The sequence below is a fragment of the Schistocerca gregaria genome, chromosome 5 (genome assembly GCF_023897955.1).
Source record: "Schistocerca gregaria isolate iqSchGreg1 chromosome 5, iqSchGreg1.2, whole genome shotgun sequence".
Taxonomy (NCBI): domain Eukaryota; kingdom Metazoa; phylum Arthropoda; class Insecta; order Orthoptera; family Acrididae; genus Schistocerca; species Schistocerca gregaria.
This window is the reverse complement of record NC_064924.1, coordinates 644,166,635-644,180,239: the sequence shown is the minus strand read 5'-3', so window position 1 is coordinate 644,180,239 and position 13,605 is coordinate 644,166,635. Positions and strand designations below refer to the sequence as shown.

At 47.3% G+C, this 13,605-nt stretch overlaps 1 protein-coding gene across 2 annotated transcripts in view; it reads left to right on the top strand.

Moving 5' to 3' along the window:
* LOC126272465 (vesicular glutamate transporter 1-like) overlaps positions 1-13,605 on the top strand; it is a 155,772-nt gene that overhangs the window by 123,628 nt on the left and 18,539 nt on the right. For both annotated transcript variants that reach the window (XM_049975343.1, XM_049975342.1), the window contains exon 9: positions 12,166-12,308. In XM_049975343.1, the coding sequence (XP_049831300.1) occupies positions 12,166-12,308 (143 nt within the window). The remainder of the gene's footprint in view (positions 1-12,165; positions 12,309-13,605) is intronic.

Here is a 13,605-nt window from a genome sequence, read left to right as displayed (position 1 = left end):
TGGAAAGTCCACTGGACCAGACGGGATACCAATTCGAGTTTCCACAGAGTACGCGAAAGAACTTGCCCCCCGGCTAACAGCCGTGTACCGCAAGTCTCTAGAGGAACGGAAAGTTCCAAATGATTGGAAAAGAGCACAGTCCCAGTTTTCAAGAAGGGTCGTCGAGCAGATGCGCAAAACTATAGGCCTATATCTCTAACATCGATCTGTTGTAGAATTTTAGAACATGTTTTTTGCTCGCGTATCATGTCATTTCTGGAATCTCAAAATTTACTCTGTAGGAATCAACATGGATTCCGGAAACAGCGATCGTGTGAGACCAAACTAGCTTTATTTGTTCATGAGACCCAGAAAATATTAGATACAGGCTCCCAGGTAGATGCCATTTTCCTCGACTTCCGGAAGGCGTTCGATACTATTCCGCGCTGTCGCCTGATAATCAAAGCAAGAGCCTACGGAATATCAGACCAGCTGTGTGGCTGGATTGAAGAGATTTTAGCAAACAGAACAGAACACAGCGTGTTGTTCTCAATAGAGAGACGTCTACAAACGTTAAAGTAACCTCTGGCGTGCCACAGCGGAGTGTTATGGGACCATTGCTTTTCACAATATATATAAATGACCTAGTAGATAGTGTCGGAAGTTCCATGCGGCTTTTCGCGGATGATGCTGTAGTATACAGAGAAGTTGCAGCATTAGAAAATTGTATCGAAATGCAGGAAGATCTGCAGCGGATAGGCACTTGGTGCAGGGAGTGGCAACTGACCCTTAACACAGACAAATGTAATGTATTGCGAATACATAGAAAGAAGGATCCTTTATTGTATGATTATATGATAGCGGAACAAACACTCGTAGCAGTTACTTCTGTAAAATATCTGGGAGTATGCATACGGAACGATTTGAAGTGGAATGATCATGTAAAATTAGTTGTTGGTGAGGCATGTGCCAGGTTGAGATTCGTTGGGAGAGTCCTCAGAAAATGTAGTCCATCAACTAAGGAGGTTGCTTACAAAACACTCGTTCGACCTATACTTGAGTATTGCTCATCATTGTGGGATCTGTACCAGGTCTGGTTGACAGAGGAGATAGAGAAGATCCAAAGAAGAGCGGCGCGTTTCGTCACAGGGTTATTTGGTAAGCGTGATAGCGTTACGGAGATGTTTAGCAAACTCAAGTGGCAGACTCTGCAAGAGAGGCGCTCTGCATCGCTGTGTAGCTTGTTGTCCACGTTTCGAGAGGGTGCGTTTCTGGATGAGGTGCCGAATATATTGCTTTCCCCTTCTTATACCTCTCGAGGAGATCACTAATGTAAAATTAGAGAGGATCGATTACGGAGGCTTTCCGGCAGTCATTCTTCACGCGAACCATACGCGACTGAAACAGGAAAGGGAGACTATGACAGTGGCACGTAAAGTGCCCTCCGCCACACGGCGTTGGGTGGCTTGCGGAGTATAAATGTAGATGTAGATGTAGAAATGAGGGACTCCTGGCCATTTCTATTTTTCAGGCTGGTATTGAGCCATGTCTCAGCGTTTTAGGAAATTATCAGAACTTAAAAGAGTGAATTTGTGGTGATTCGTAAATATGGCGACAGGTATCTCGCCAAAAGGGACTCTCGTGCTGTTAGCAGCAGATTCCCGTAAGAGTTCGGGCAACCTGTGCGCATTCGCACAGACGAAGGTCAATGTCCGGGTAGCCTTTAACTACATATGAAGATTATAACTGTTGTCGAAAGGACAGATACCATTGATGGCTGTGCAACTTCTATAGAATAAATGATAATTAATTGAAGCCGTCAGTTGCTGTCAGGTGTTGCGCACAGGTTGCCCGAACTCTTACGGGAATCGTCACCTTAGCTGGAGCGAGTAATGAGTGGATGGGCAAATGTCTATTAGGAACATTACGTATGCAGATTGTGGACAGTTGGGAATGTGGGTCTCACGGGAAGCATGCAATGGATAAGTTGGTTGGTTGGTTTGGGGGGAAGAGACCGAACTGTGCGGTAATCGGTCTCATCGGACTAGGGAAGGATGGGGAAGGAAGTCGGCCGTGCCCTTTCAAAGGAACCATCCCGGCATTTGCCTGAAGCGATTTAGGGAAATCACGGAAAACCTAAATCAGGATGTCCGACGCGGGATTGAACCGTCGTCCTCCCGAATGCGAGTCCAGTGTGCTAACCACTGCGCCACCTCCCTCGGTCAGTGGATAAGTCCCTGCAGTCGCGCTATTCATCTATGTCGTTGGTGGCTCAGATGGATCGACGGCATCGTAGCTCAGCTTGTTCGGTCAGAGGGCCGATCGTCCCCTGTAATAAAAAAAAAAACTGAGTAAAGGAATGAACGATCAACTTTAAGTGATGTCATATGACCAAACGAAACGAACAGTACCGAACAAAAAAAGAGATGGATAGAGCGTCTGCCACGTAAGGAGGAGATTCCGGGTTCGAATCCCGGTCGGGACACACATTTTCACCTTTACCCATCGAGGTATATCAACAACACCTGTCGGCAGCTGAGGGTTTCAATTAATTATCAGTTATCCTAGAGAAGTTGCACGGTCATCAATGGTATCTGTTGCTTCGAGAACAGTTACTATCTTCATATGGAGCGTTCTATATTACTTTATGTTAGACGTCCGCTACTTGCTTTTGGAGAAAAGTTGTTGACGATGAACACTGGATCATCTCCTTTTCTTTTCTCGATCTGAATGTGACTTGATTTTGTATGTTCATCAAGTATACACTTTTATTTTAGTTCCGTTTTCTTACCAGATATGAGTCTTTGTCTATAAAATCGTATATATCGCACCTGACGATGTAGCTTAAGTGCTCCAATACTGGTCTAGCCAATAAATAAAGGACTTACAGCCAAAGCAGTCTTATCTTTTCAAAATCGTATATCTAGGCTATTGCTGCCATGGCTCAATGTCTGTGTGTTTCTTTTTTTCCACAGTTTGAAGTAAAAAATATATTTTTCTTAGAAATTTCTTATAACGTTAGTTTTAATTTTGTTGCTGACACCTGGCAAGAATTTTTTTTCGAAAGTATTCCATCATATTCTAGATTAAAAATAGAGATGTCAAACATTTTTTCGTTTATTCTTGCTAACATTTCATTTCGTAAGATGGTGAAATGATCCAGACCAGTCTAGTTTCATGACAGTGTCTGTAGTTGGTAAGCCTGGGGTATGGAGAGCACGGACCACTGCTTAAGTGCGCGTCACTTACGACGGTGGCCGAGTTTAGGTTCGTTCTGCGCATCTGACGTCACAAAACACAGTCAGCCAATGAACAGAGAACGACGTCGCCAGAGCTCGACTGCAGTGCAGAGCACGGACGAGTGTCTTCTGTTTTAGAAACGTTCAGTCATAAACAAAGTAACAGAACGAAAGCAATGTCTTGATAGCAGACTTTCTTTTATAGAAAGTTTGGAAAAAGTATTCTTTGTACCAATTGCTTCATAGTCTATTAATTAATTAAACCAAACAAGCAATAAGCCTCCTAATTCAGGCGATAGCAAGAAAAGGTGTTTGTATCATTGTCACTAACCGCCTTTTCGCAATAAAGAACGGCGGTAATTGTTTCTTTCATATTGTACTTCGACGAAACGTAAGTAATTCATAGTTATACCAACAGTGTATGTCAGTACTTCGCGTGACATTATAAAGTCCTCAATTGGATGACGAGCTGCGTTAGCGTATTGGTTAAAAACGTTTGAGTGCTAAGCGAAAGATTCTGAGTTAAAACCTTGTACAGTGCTTAATATTTTCTTTATTTAAAAACAATATCCAAGTGTCTTACTTCATGGATTTTATTCGTTTGAATGTAATTTTTTGAAATTTGTAGTGGCAACTAAAATCGACCATACAGAAAGTATACGCTATGGACTTTTACCTCTGCAAACTCTTCAAAATTTCGTGCAATGGTTTACTACATCTAACGCTGCACAATAACTGCGTTGAACATCGAAACGAAATTAAGTAATTTATGGGGGGAAGGTATCAGTCAAGAAGATGTGTAAAAATCAAATTTTTGGGCCTAATAGTTTTTGTGAAATCGAATGATAAAGTGTGTCAAAGCAGTCGGAACACCATGTGTCTGCACGGGCGAGCAGTGCAGTGATGACAAAATCGCGCACAGCGCCGAAGGCGGGGAGCACGTCTCTGTAGCAGCGAAATGGTTAATGCGGCCGTGGTGGCTTTTCTTCATAAACTGCGCGCTCCCCCTAAACGTAAGTTTTTTTTTTAATTTCTGTATTCAATTATTGTATTATACATAATAACCCACTACCTAACTACATTAGTGGGTCCTAATGATGATACATGGAATTGCAGCTCTTTATTCTACACTAACTGCACTACGCTAAACTACAGGTGTTTTTACTATTATTAATACTATTACTTGACCGCTATGGGGTTCTAAGCTACTTACACTAAGGACTTAATGATACCTGCAGCGTTACAGGTGTGCCAGTGCTACTACACTCCTGGAAATGGAAAAAAGAACACATTGACACCGGTGTGTCAGACCCACCATACTTGCTCCGGACACTGCGAGAGGGCTGTACAAGCAATGATCACACGCACGGCACAACGGACACACCAGGAACCGCGGTGTTGGCGTCGAATGGCGCTAGCTGCGCAGCATTTGTGCACCGCCGTCGTCAGTGTCAGCCAGTTTGCCGTGGCATACGGAGCTCCATCGCAGTCTTTAACACTGGTAGCATGCCGCGACAGCATGGACGTGAACCGTATGTGCAGTTGACGGACTTTGAGCGAGGGCATATAGTGGGCATGCGGGAGGCCGGGTGGACGTACTGCCGAATTGCTCAACACGTGGGGCGTGAAGTCTCCACAGTACATCGATGTTGTCGCCAGTGGTCGGCGGAAGGTGCACGTGCCCGTCGACCTGGGACCGGACCGCAGCGGCGCACGGATTCACGACAAGACCGTAGGATCCTACACTGTGCCGTAGGGCACGGCTCCGCCACTTCCCAGCAAATTAGGGACACTGTTGCTCCTGGGGTATCGGCGAGGACCATTCGCAACCGTCTCCATGAAGCTGGGCTACGGTCCCGCACACCGTTAGGCCGTCTTCCGCTCACGCCCCAACATCGTGCAGCCCGCCTCCAGTGGTGTCGCGACACGCGTGAATGGAGGGACGAATAGAGACCTGTCCTCTTCAGCGATGAGAGTCGCTTCTGCCTTGGTGCCAATGATGGTCGTATGCGTGTTTGGCGCCGTGCAGGTGAGCGCCACAATCAGGACTGCATACGACTGAGGCACACAGGGCCAACACCCGGCATCATGGTGTGGGGAGCGATCTCCTACACTGGCCGTACACCTCTGGTGATCGTCGAGGGGACACTGAATAGTGCACGGTACATCCAAACCGTCATCGAACCCATCGTTCTACCATTCCTAGACCGGCAAGGGAACTTGCTGTTCCAACAGGACAATGCACGTCCGCATGTATCCCGTGCCACCCAACGTGCTCTAGAAGGTGTAAGTCAACTACCCTGGCCAGCAAGATCTCCGGATCTGTCCCCCATTAAGCATGTTTGGAACTGGATGAAGCGTCGTCTCATGTGGTCTGCACGTCCAGCACGAACGCTGGTCCAACTGAGGCGCCAGGTGAAAATGGCATGGCAAGCCGTTCCACAGGACTACATGCAGCATCTCTACGATCGTCTCCATGGGAGAAGAGCAGCCTGCATTGCTGCGAAAGGTGGATATACACTGTACTAGTGCCGACATTGTGCATGCTCTGTTGCCTGTGTCTATGTGTCTGTGGTTCTGTCAGTGTGATCGTGTGATGTATCTGACCCCAGGAATGTGTCAATAAAGTTTCCCCTTCCTGGGACAATGAATTCACGGTGTTCTTATTTCAATTTCCAGGAGTGTATAATCTAGTATATGTTGGCCAGGCCCACCGATCTAACCCCAGTGGGCATGCCCCTGGCACTGGGCTGGCCCTCAAGTTGGTTTCGCTGCAGTCTATTCTACAGTACTATCCTATCTTCTACATCTACTCTAAAAATTACATAAGTCATAATCGGTGTGTGGTTCAATCCGGTGTTTTTGTGTCCCCTTCCCTCCTAGTCCAGGGCAAGGCGACTGGCCATGTCCTTACCCGGCGGTACAGGATGGGTGCACTAGGTCTTAATCGGTATTAGTTTATTTCTTTTAGTGGTTGTCCCTTAGGAAATTTTTAAGGACTTTCTTTGATATTTCATTTGCAAGTTCATTTAGTATGTTAAACGTGTTGTCATGCCTTATTAGATGGTATGTGTCATTATTCGGTAATTGTTGTCTGAGATCATGGGCTACATCATCGAAGAGGTGGCACTCGTACACCACATGCTCTGGGGTGCCTTGCACGGCACCACAGTCACACGCGGGTGTAACCTGCTTTCCAAACCGACATAGATGTGTTGGGTATGGTCCATGACCAGTAAGAAAGTGCAGCATACCTCTCGTTGGCGTGAAGAATGTGAGTTTTGTTCGTTCTTCTACATCCGGAAGCAGCTCGTAAGTTCTGCGTCCCGTATCCTCATTGCTCCACTGTTCTTGCCACAGTTCCATCCCTCTCTTTTTGATGGCGTTCTTATCCCCCACATAGACCCCAAGTGTTTCCCTTATTTTATCCTGGTTTTCCTTCTTCATCCAGTACCAGGCGGCCTGCTCCCGAATTTTTATGTCCAGTGGACATATCCCCATTAGCACTTAAAGCGCTCCCCCAGGTGTTGTCCTGTAGGCCCCTGCTGAACGTAGGAGCATGTTCCGCTGCACTCTTCTTACGGCCATGGCAGGCATGACCCTCGTGAGTCTGTGTGCCCAGACCCCTGATCCGTATCCTATTATTGAAGTCAGGATGCTATTATGGTATAGTTTGATTAGGTTTGGTGGGAGGTGAAATCTTTTATGACCAATTCCAATAAGGTTGTTCAGTAATGCCAGGGATTTTTGGGATGCGGTATCAATATGTGATGCAAAGTTCCACCTCTCGTCAATGATTACACCCAGATATCGGGCCTCACGGCGCTGAAGAACTGGTGTGCCATTGATTCTCACTGTTGGATTCCTGACCAATTGGCCTTTAAGAAGTAGGTATGTAGACTTACTAGGCGCAATCGTCATTTTGCTTTTGTGACACCATGATGTTAGTACGTTTATGGCTCTCACTACCTTGGACTCTCTCGCGGCTTCGGCCGCCGACCAGCAGGAGGAGGTCGTCTGCGTATGCTATGACCTCTAGCACATCGTCACTGTTCTTCAGGTCTTCCAGTAAAGGCTCCATGTTAATGTCCCAAAAGAGAGGTCCTAGGACAGAGCCTTGAGGACATCCTACGGTCACAGTCTTCCTGACTATGCCGCTAGGGGCCGATAGCCAGACCTCCCTGTCTACACAATAGCTCCTCAGACAGCCGTATAGTAGCCCTGGGCAGTTCTTATCCCACAGGCAGGAAAAGAGTGAGGGCCACCACAGGTTGTCGAAGGCGCCACTGATGTGCACCATGATGCCGAAGACATACTCGTGCGGGGTGGAGCCACAGACCTCGGCGGCCAGGGCGATTGCGTCAGAAGCAGAACGCCCAGACCGGAAGCCGAATTGTCTGTCTCTCATCCCGCACAACATACAGTGTGCTATCAGTCTGTTTGCCAGTACCTCTCAAAAAGTTTTCCCAGTGAGTCTAACAGGCAGATGGGTCTATATAATTTGATGTCGGTGGGATCTTTATCTGGACCCTTTTTGATAATGATTATGTTTGCCTTTTTCCATATTGCTGGGAATTTCCCGAGCCTCAGGCACTCGTTGTACAACTTAGTGAGAGGAGCTACGAGCTGGGGGGCAAGGAATTGCACCACTTCCGCAGTAATGCCGTCTGGGCCAGGAGCTTTTCCCCTTTTGAGGGCCTTGATCTGGGCAGCAACCTCTTCTTCAGAGAAGGTGTAAGTTCCGATGTTGTTGCGATAGTCCCTTAGGTCATCTCTCCTTGTTCTGCTCTTCTCTGTCGTTTTCCTCCTCATCGTCAGGTAGTAAGACCCGAAGGAGGGCCTCCGCAGTTTCCTGCCAGGTGCCCGTCATCCGGTCCCCGTCCCTGACGGTGGATAGCACCATAGGTGATCTTATTTTTTCCCGTATTAGTTTGTACGGGACGCCCCAAAGGTCTGTAGCCAATTGGCTTTTAACGTAATTTTCCTAGCTTCTGATCCTTACTGCCCTAAGCTCCTGCTGAAATTGCTCCTTGCTTTCTCTGTAGATCCGCAACCATCTTTGTTTTTCTCCCCAGTCGACACTCCGCTGATAGTACCTCCCTCCTCACAGCCTGCCGCATCTGTCCTAATTCGACCGACCATGGTGTGGGGGTGGCCGCAACGGCTCTCCTCCTGGTTGGTACAGCAGCACGCACCGCCCTGGTGATTGCTTGTACCAGTTCTTTGGCGTACTTCTCCACGTTTTCGTCACCCTCCAGCAATGCCGGAATGCTGCACTCTTCCGCAAGACGGTCCCAGTTAGTCTTATTATAATTAAGCTGCAGCTCCCACCCCAAGTCGCAGTGGCACTCCCTTTCTCCAATAGTAAAAGTTATTAGGTTATGATCTCTGGTGGTTGCACTGTCCCATACTTTCCAGTTAACGACTTTTGTTGTGAGGTTTGGTGTCACTAATGTGACATCAATATTGGTGCCATCTCCCCCCCCCCCCCCCCCCCGCCGGAATAGGTCGGGGGGTTCCCTAGCTGATTGGCAACCACCAGTTGCAGTGCCATGATTGCCTCTTCGGCCTTGAGCCCTCGTTCGTCGTGTCTGCCACTGAACCATAGGGGGGACTTTGCATTTATGTCCGCCGTTACGAGCATCCGGCGTCCCTGCAATGCCGTGGCAACTTGTATGAGTATCTCTAGGAACTCGTCTATTTCTCTTCCATACTGGAAGTACATATTGGTGATGTAAATCACTACTGTAGGTGTTTGCAATTCCAGAACATTGCAGTGTTCGCCAAAATATTGCGCAAATACGGTGGCTCTATATGTTCTATTGATGACTACCACTGGAGCTTTTGGCTCTGTATCAGAGTGTATCACTTGCCAGTTGGCAGCCATGAAAGGGATCCGCCCCACTTGGGAGTACGGTTCCTGCAAACAGAGTACATCTAGACTCTTCTCTTCCACCACCCTCCGGAGTTCCTGCAGGACTAGCTTACTATTGTGAGTGTTGATCTGACCCAAGTTTAATTGGCTCACGTGGGAAATAGGTGTGAATTTGTGATTCTGGCCAGTTTTTGGACCAGTCGTGGGCTACTCTGCCATTTGTTATCACTGATTGGTGGTATAATTCATTTATGTCAAATTTTTCGTTCCTTCTTTCAAATACCTTTTTGACTAGGTCTCGCAGGGCCCCGAAGTCGGTGGGGAGATTCATTGTCTTAAGCTGGATTCTGTCTACAGCCTCCATTACTGGAAAGGTGACGTCTCTGCCATATTTGTGGCCTACGCGCACCACATGTCTTAGTGCAGTGGTGAGGATTGCCGGCTCCTCCAATCTGGATAGTTGCAGTGCATGCTCCAGGTTGGGGTATACTCGTAAGGGATCAATTCCCATTCCTCCCTGGGAAGGTGGGTCTGAGGATGGGGTTGTACTGGTCACTTCCTTCCATTGGACATGTTCGGTTACTATTTCTTTGCTGTGGGGTAGTGAACTCCCAAGCAAAGGATGCCTTTGTGGTCGAGAGTGATCTTGGTTCGACCTAGGTTCCCAGCAGAGAGGAGAGGGAGCATCTTCTTCACATGGTTCAGTTTGTATGCACACATCTTTCATAGTTATCACCAGAGATCGCGACTGCGTGATTTTTTGTATGAATTCTTTAAATTTGTTTGCCCTCAGAGCGTCCCTCAGCCTCTTGCTTCGGGATTTCCTTTTTGGCTTCCTGATTTCAGGTATAGCCTCAACCATAGTCTATTCTAGAAATTAATCTTTGTTCTAGCATCCTGTACGTTGGACAGTTCCTACTCGTGGTATTGCAGGGTTTTCTTCCCCTTTTTGTACATGGGATGCAGGTTGTGTTCTTATTACAGCTTTTCCTTGTGTTGTCCTCTGCCCCACACCTGGAGCAGGCCGTCTTCCTCTCGCAGTGTTTATGGACATGGTCCAAGTCGCCACAGTTGTGGCAGCGGGGGACTAAGTAATCTCTAACATTAATGGCGTGGAAACCAATGCATATTTTCCCCATAGCGGTTAGCTTACTCCACATCTTGCCAGAGACTTCGGCTACGTGATGGACAACATCACGTTCCCGAGGTCCCGTTTTGAAACGCAGTTTGAATTCGTTCTTGAACGTTTCCCATTCAATGTCCTCAAAGTTTTGATTATACATGGTTTCATATATATCGCTTTCTGTTAATGCTACTGGTACATCATACAGTATTACCAATGGATTTCTTTTCCTGGGTGGTTCACATTTAATGGATTTGTTCAATTTGGAGTTGTTTAATATTTTGTCTCTGTCTTCCTCCGTGGCAAGATCTACGACTACGACATTTTTTGTGGCTTTTAATTTGTTAATTTTAATCTTGTCTCTTGCTGGATCTATAGTAGTTGTGAAGATCTCTTGCACTTTTTTGATGGTTTGTCCAGGCAGGGGCTTTAGAAAGACTGTCGTGTTTGGTTTCTTCGAGATCTTTGCGATTGTTTCTTTAGTTGATTGGGCCTTCGTGGCGGCTTGCGCCACCACTCCAGCCCATGTCTTGGCCGGTTGTTGTTGTCTGAGTCTTGTGTTTTCTTTCTCAAACTCTTCGAGACGCCCCTCAAGCTTTGCGTTTGCAATAGCCCAGGCAGCGAGCTCGTTCTTTATTGCCAGGACCGCGGCCTGACTTATTTTCCCATTCTTGATACTTGAATCCAAAATTTGACTTATTCGACAGTGTCTGTCGTATACATTTTCATCTTCGTGTCCCATTTCCTCCTGTGAGGTGGGGACAGTAGCCATTCTCGCCCTCGAAGTCTCACACGTGTCACTCGTCTCTTGGTCAGCCATGTTTGTAGACGAGTGAAAAAAGATTGGGAGCCCGTCTCTTACCCTGGACCAGCTCCTCTGGCATGGGGAGGGGGGCGGGGCTGTTACAGTTCGCCCACCGGCCTCGCCCCAAGGCCAAGGACACTCTTCGAACTGCAGGGTTCAGCGCGCCGTTGCCAGCGCACTGGTCCCCTTCGGTGGCTCCGCCATCGTCGATTTCACTCGACGCTTCTCGGCAAGTGCACCCCGCACTCCAGAGAGGCGGATGCACCTCCCGCCCTTCGCCGCTTACTAGCCCGAGCTTCCACTTCTCGGCCGAGGACCCACTCCTACTCAGGTGGTGGGTCGGTCGCCCAATCGTTCGGCGGTCTGGACCCATCTAACCTAGCCCAGGCGATGTCACCACCCCCTGGGTTTGGCAGAACACGCCCCGGTTACCCAGGGGCGCGGCGAAGCACACTTGCCGAGTCGCGCCGCGATCCCACGCCGACAAACGATGTCTCCGGCATGCAGAGCACCTGATGGTCTGTGCCCTGCGAAAAGAGAGGGACTGCTGTTCGGTCCCCTGACACAGTTCCCCCTGTGCGAGGCACCCTTCGCTTTCGCATCGGGTTGGGCCGCAGCTCTCCCTTTTGTCGCAAGGCGGAAGCTGAGCTTGACATCTGGCACCACGGGAAGGCGGAAAGATCCACGTGCAATGGTTTACTACATCTAATGCTGCACAATAACTGCGTTGAACATCGAAACGAAATTAAGTCATTTATGGGGGGAAGGTATCAGTCAAGAAGATGTGTAAAAATCAAATTTTTTGGGCCAAATAGTTTTTGTGAAATCGAATGATAAAGTGTGTCAAAGCAGTCGAAACACCATGTGTCTACACGGTCGAGCAGTGCAGTGATGACAAAATCGCGCACAGCGCGGAACGCTGGCAGCACGTCTCTGAAGCAGCGAAAGGGTTAATGCGGCCGTGGTGGCTTTTCTTCATAAACTGCGAGCTCCCCCTAAACGTAAGTTTGCGAACTATACTATACTATGGCGCTGCTTCTCTTGGCGCGTGCAACTGGCAACGCAGCAATCTCCCGTGTCTGGGCGGGCATGCGTGAACCGCCAAGATAAACGAACTGAAATGTAGCCTGCTCGGTGCACACAGGTGCGGAAGCTGTTCTGCTGCGGCGCCTTTCTGGGACAGTCGGCGTTCATGCTGGCGACCGCCTTCCTCATGACGCCCGCCGCCGCCATCTGCTGCCTCACACTCGCCGTCGGCGTCGGCGCCTTCGCCATGGCTGGCTTCTTGTAAGTACATCGGGATCGGTGGCTTCGCCATGGCTGGCTTCTTGTAAGTATATCGGGATCGGCGCCTTCGCCATGGCTGGCTTCTTGTAAGTACATCGGGATCGGTGGCTTCGCCTGTCGCGAGTGACTCCCACCACTGCGCTTCTGTCACATACCCATGTCTCACTGACAGGGAGCACGCCTTGAAACAAGTCCCCCAGTTAGAGTATGTCATTTAACTGGACCACTGGTTTCGTATTACGCTAACTATGCCACTCTGGTAGACGAAGGACGAGAGCAGTCATCAAAGACTACTAAACAATAGCACGAGATCGATGAGAATACTCTTGCGACATCCCATTTTCCATGTAGTTTGGATACATTTTACTATGAAGTCATGGATAAGTAATTTAAATCAATCATGAAGTAAATACACTCATGTTCAGAAAAAAATAACACCTTGAACGACAAGAGATGGGACGTTCATATTCACAGTGCATGTACATTAGTAGCAGTATGTAAAACGGCCGCTAAACCCGCTGGGCATAACAGATGATTAGGATTGTGGAAAGGGCCAAATACGATTGGGGTCAGTTTCATATTAAAATTGTAATTTGTTGTAATTTAATAACACATTTACAATCAAAGAAGCACATAGGCGAACTTTTACAACTACGCGTTTCAGACTCCAATTCTTTCACGTCTGAATGCCTCTAAACAAGAAATCTTAAAAATCAACAAGGTAAATTTCAAGTGATTGAAAACACGCAGTTACCATTACAAATAAAATAATATATAAAAATATAACGTTTAAGTCTTTGATCGCTATTCTTTATTTTCAGAGACCGGTTTCGGGATAGCTGCCCATCTTCAGATCATATATTGCAGTTACAGAGTAACTGTCATTATATATATATATATATATATATATATATATATATATATATATATATATATATATATATATATATATATAAGGTGTTTCAAAAATGACCGGTATATTTGAAACGGCAATAAAAACTAAACGAGCGGCGATAGAAATACACCGTTTGTTGCAATATGCTTGGGACAACAGTACATTTTCAGGCGGACAAACTTCCGAAATTACAGTAGTTACAATTTTCAACAACAGATGGCGCTGCAAGTGATGTGAAAGATATAGAAGACAACGCAGTCTGTGGGTGCGCCATTCTGTACGTCGTCTTTCTGCTGTAAGCGTGTGCTGTTCACAACGTGCAAGTGTGCTGTGGACAACATGGTTTATTCCTTAGAACAGAGGATTTTTCTGGTGTTGGAATTCCACCACCTAGAACACAGT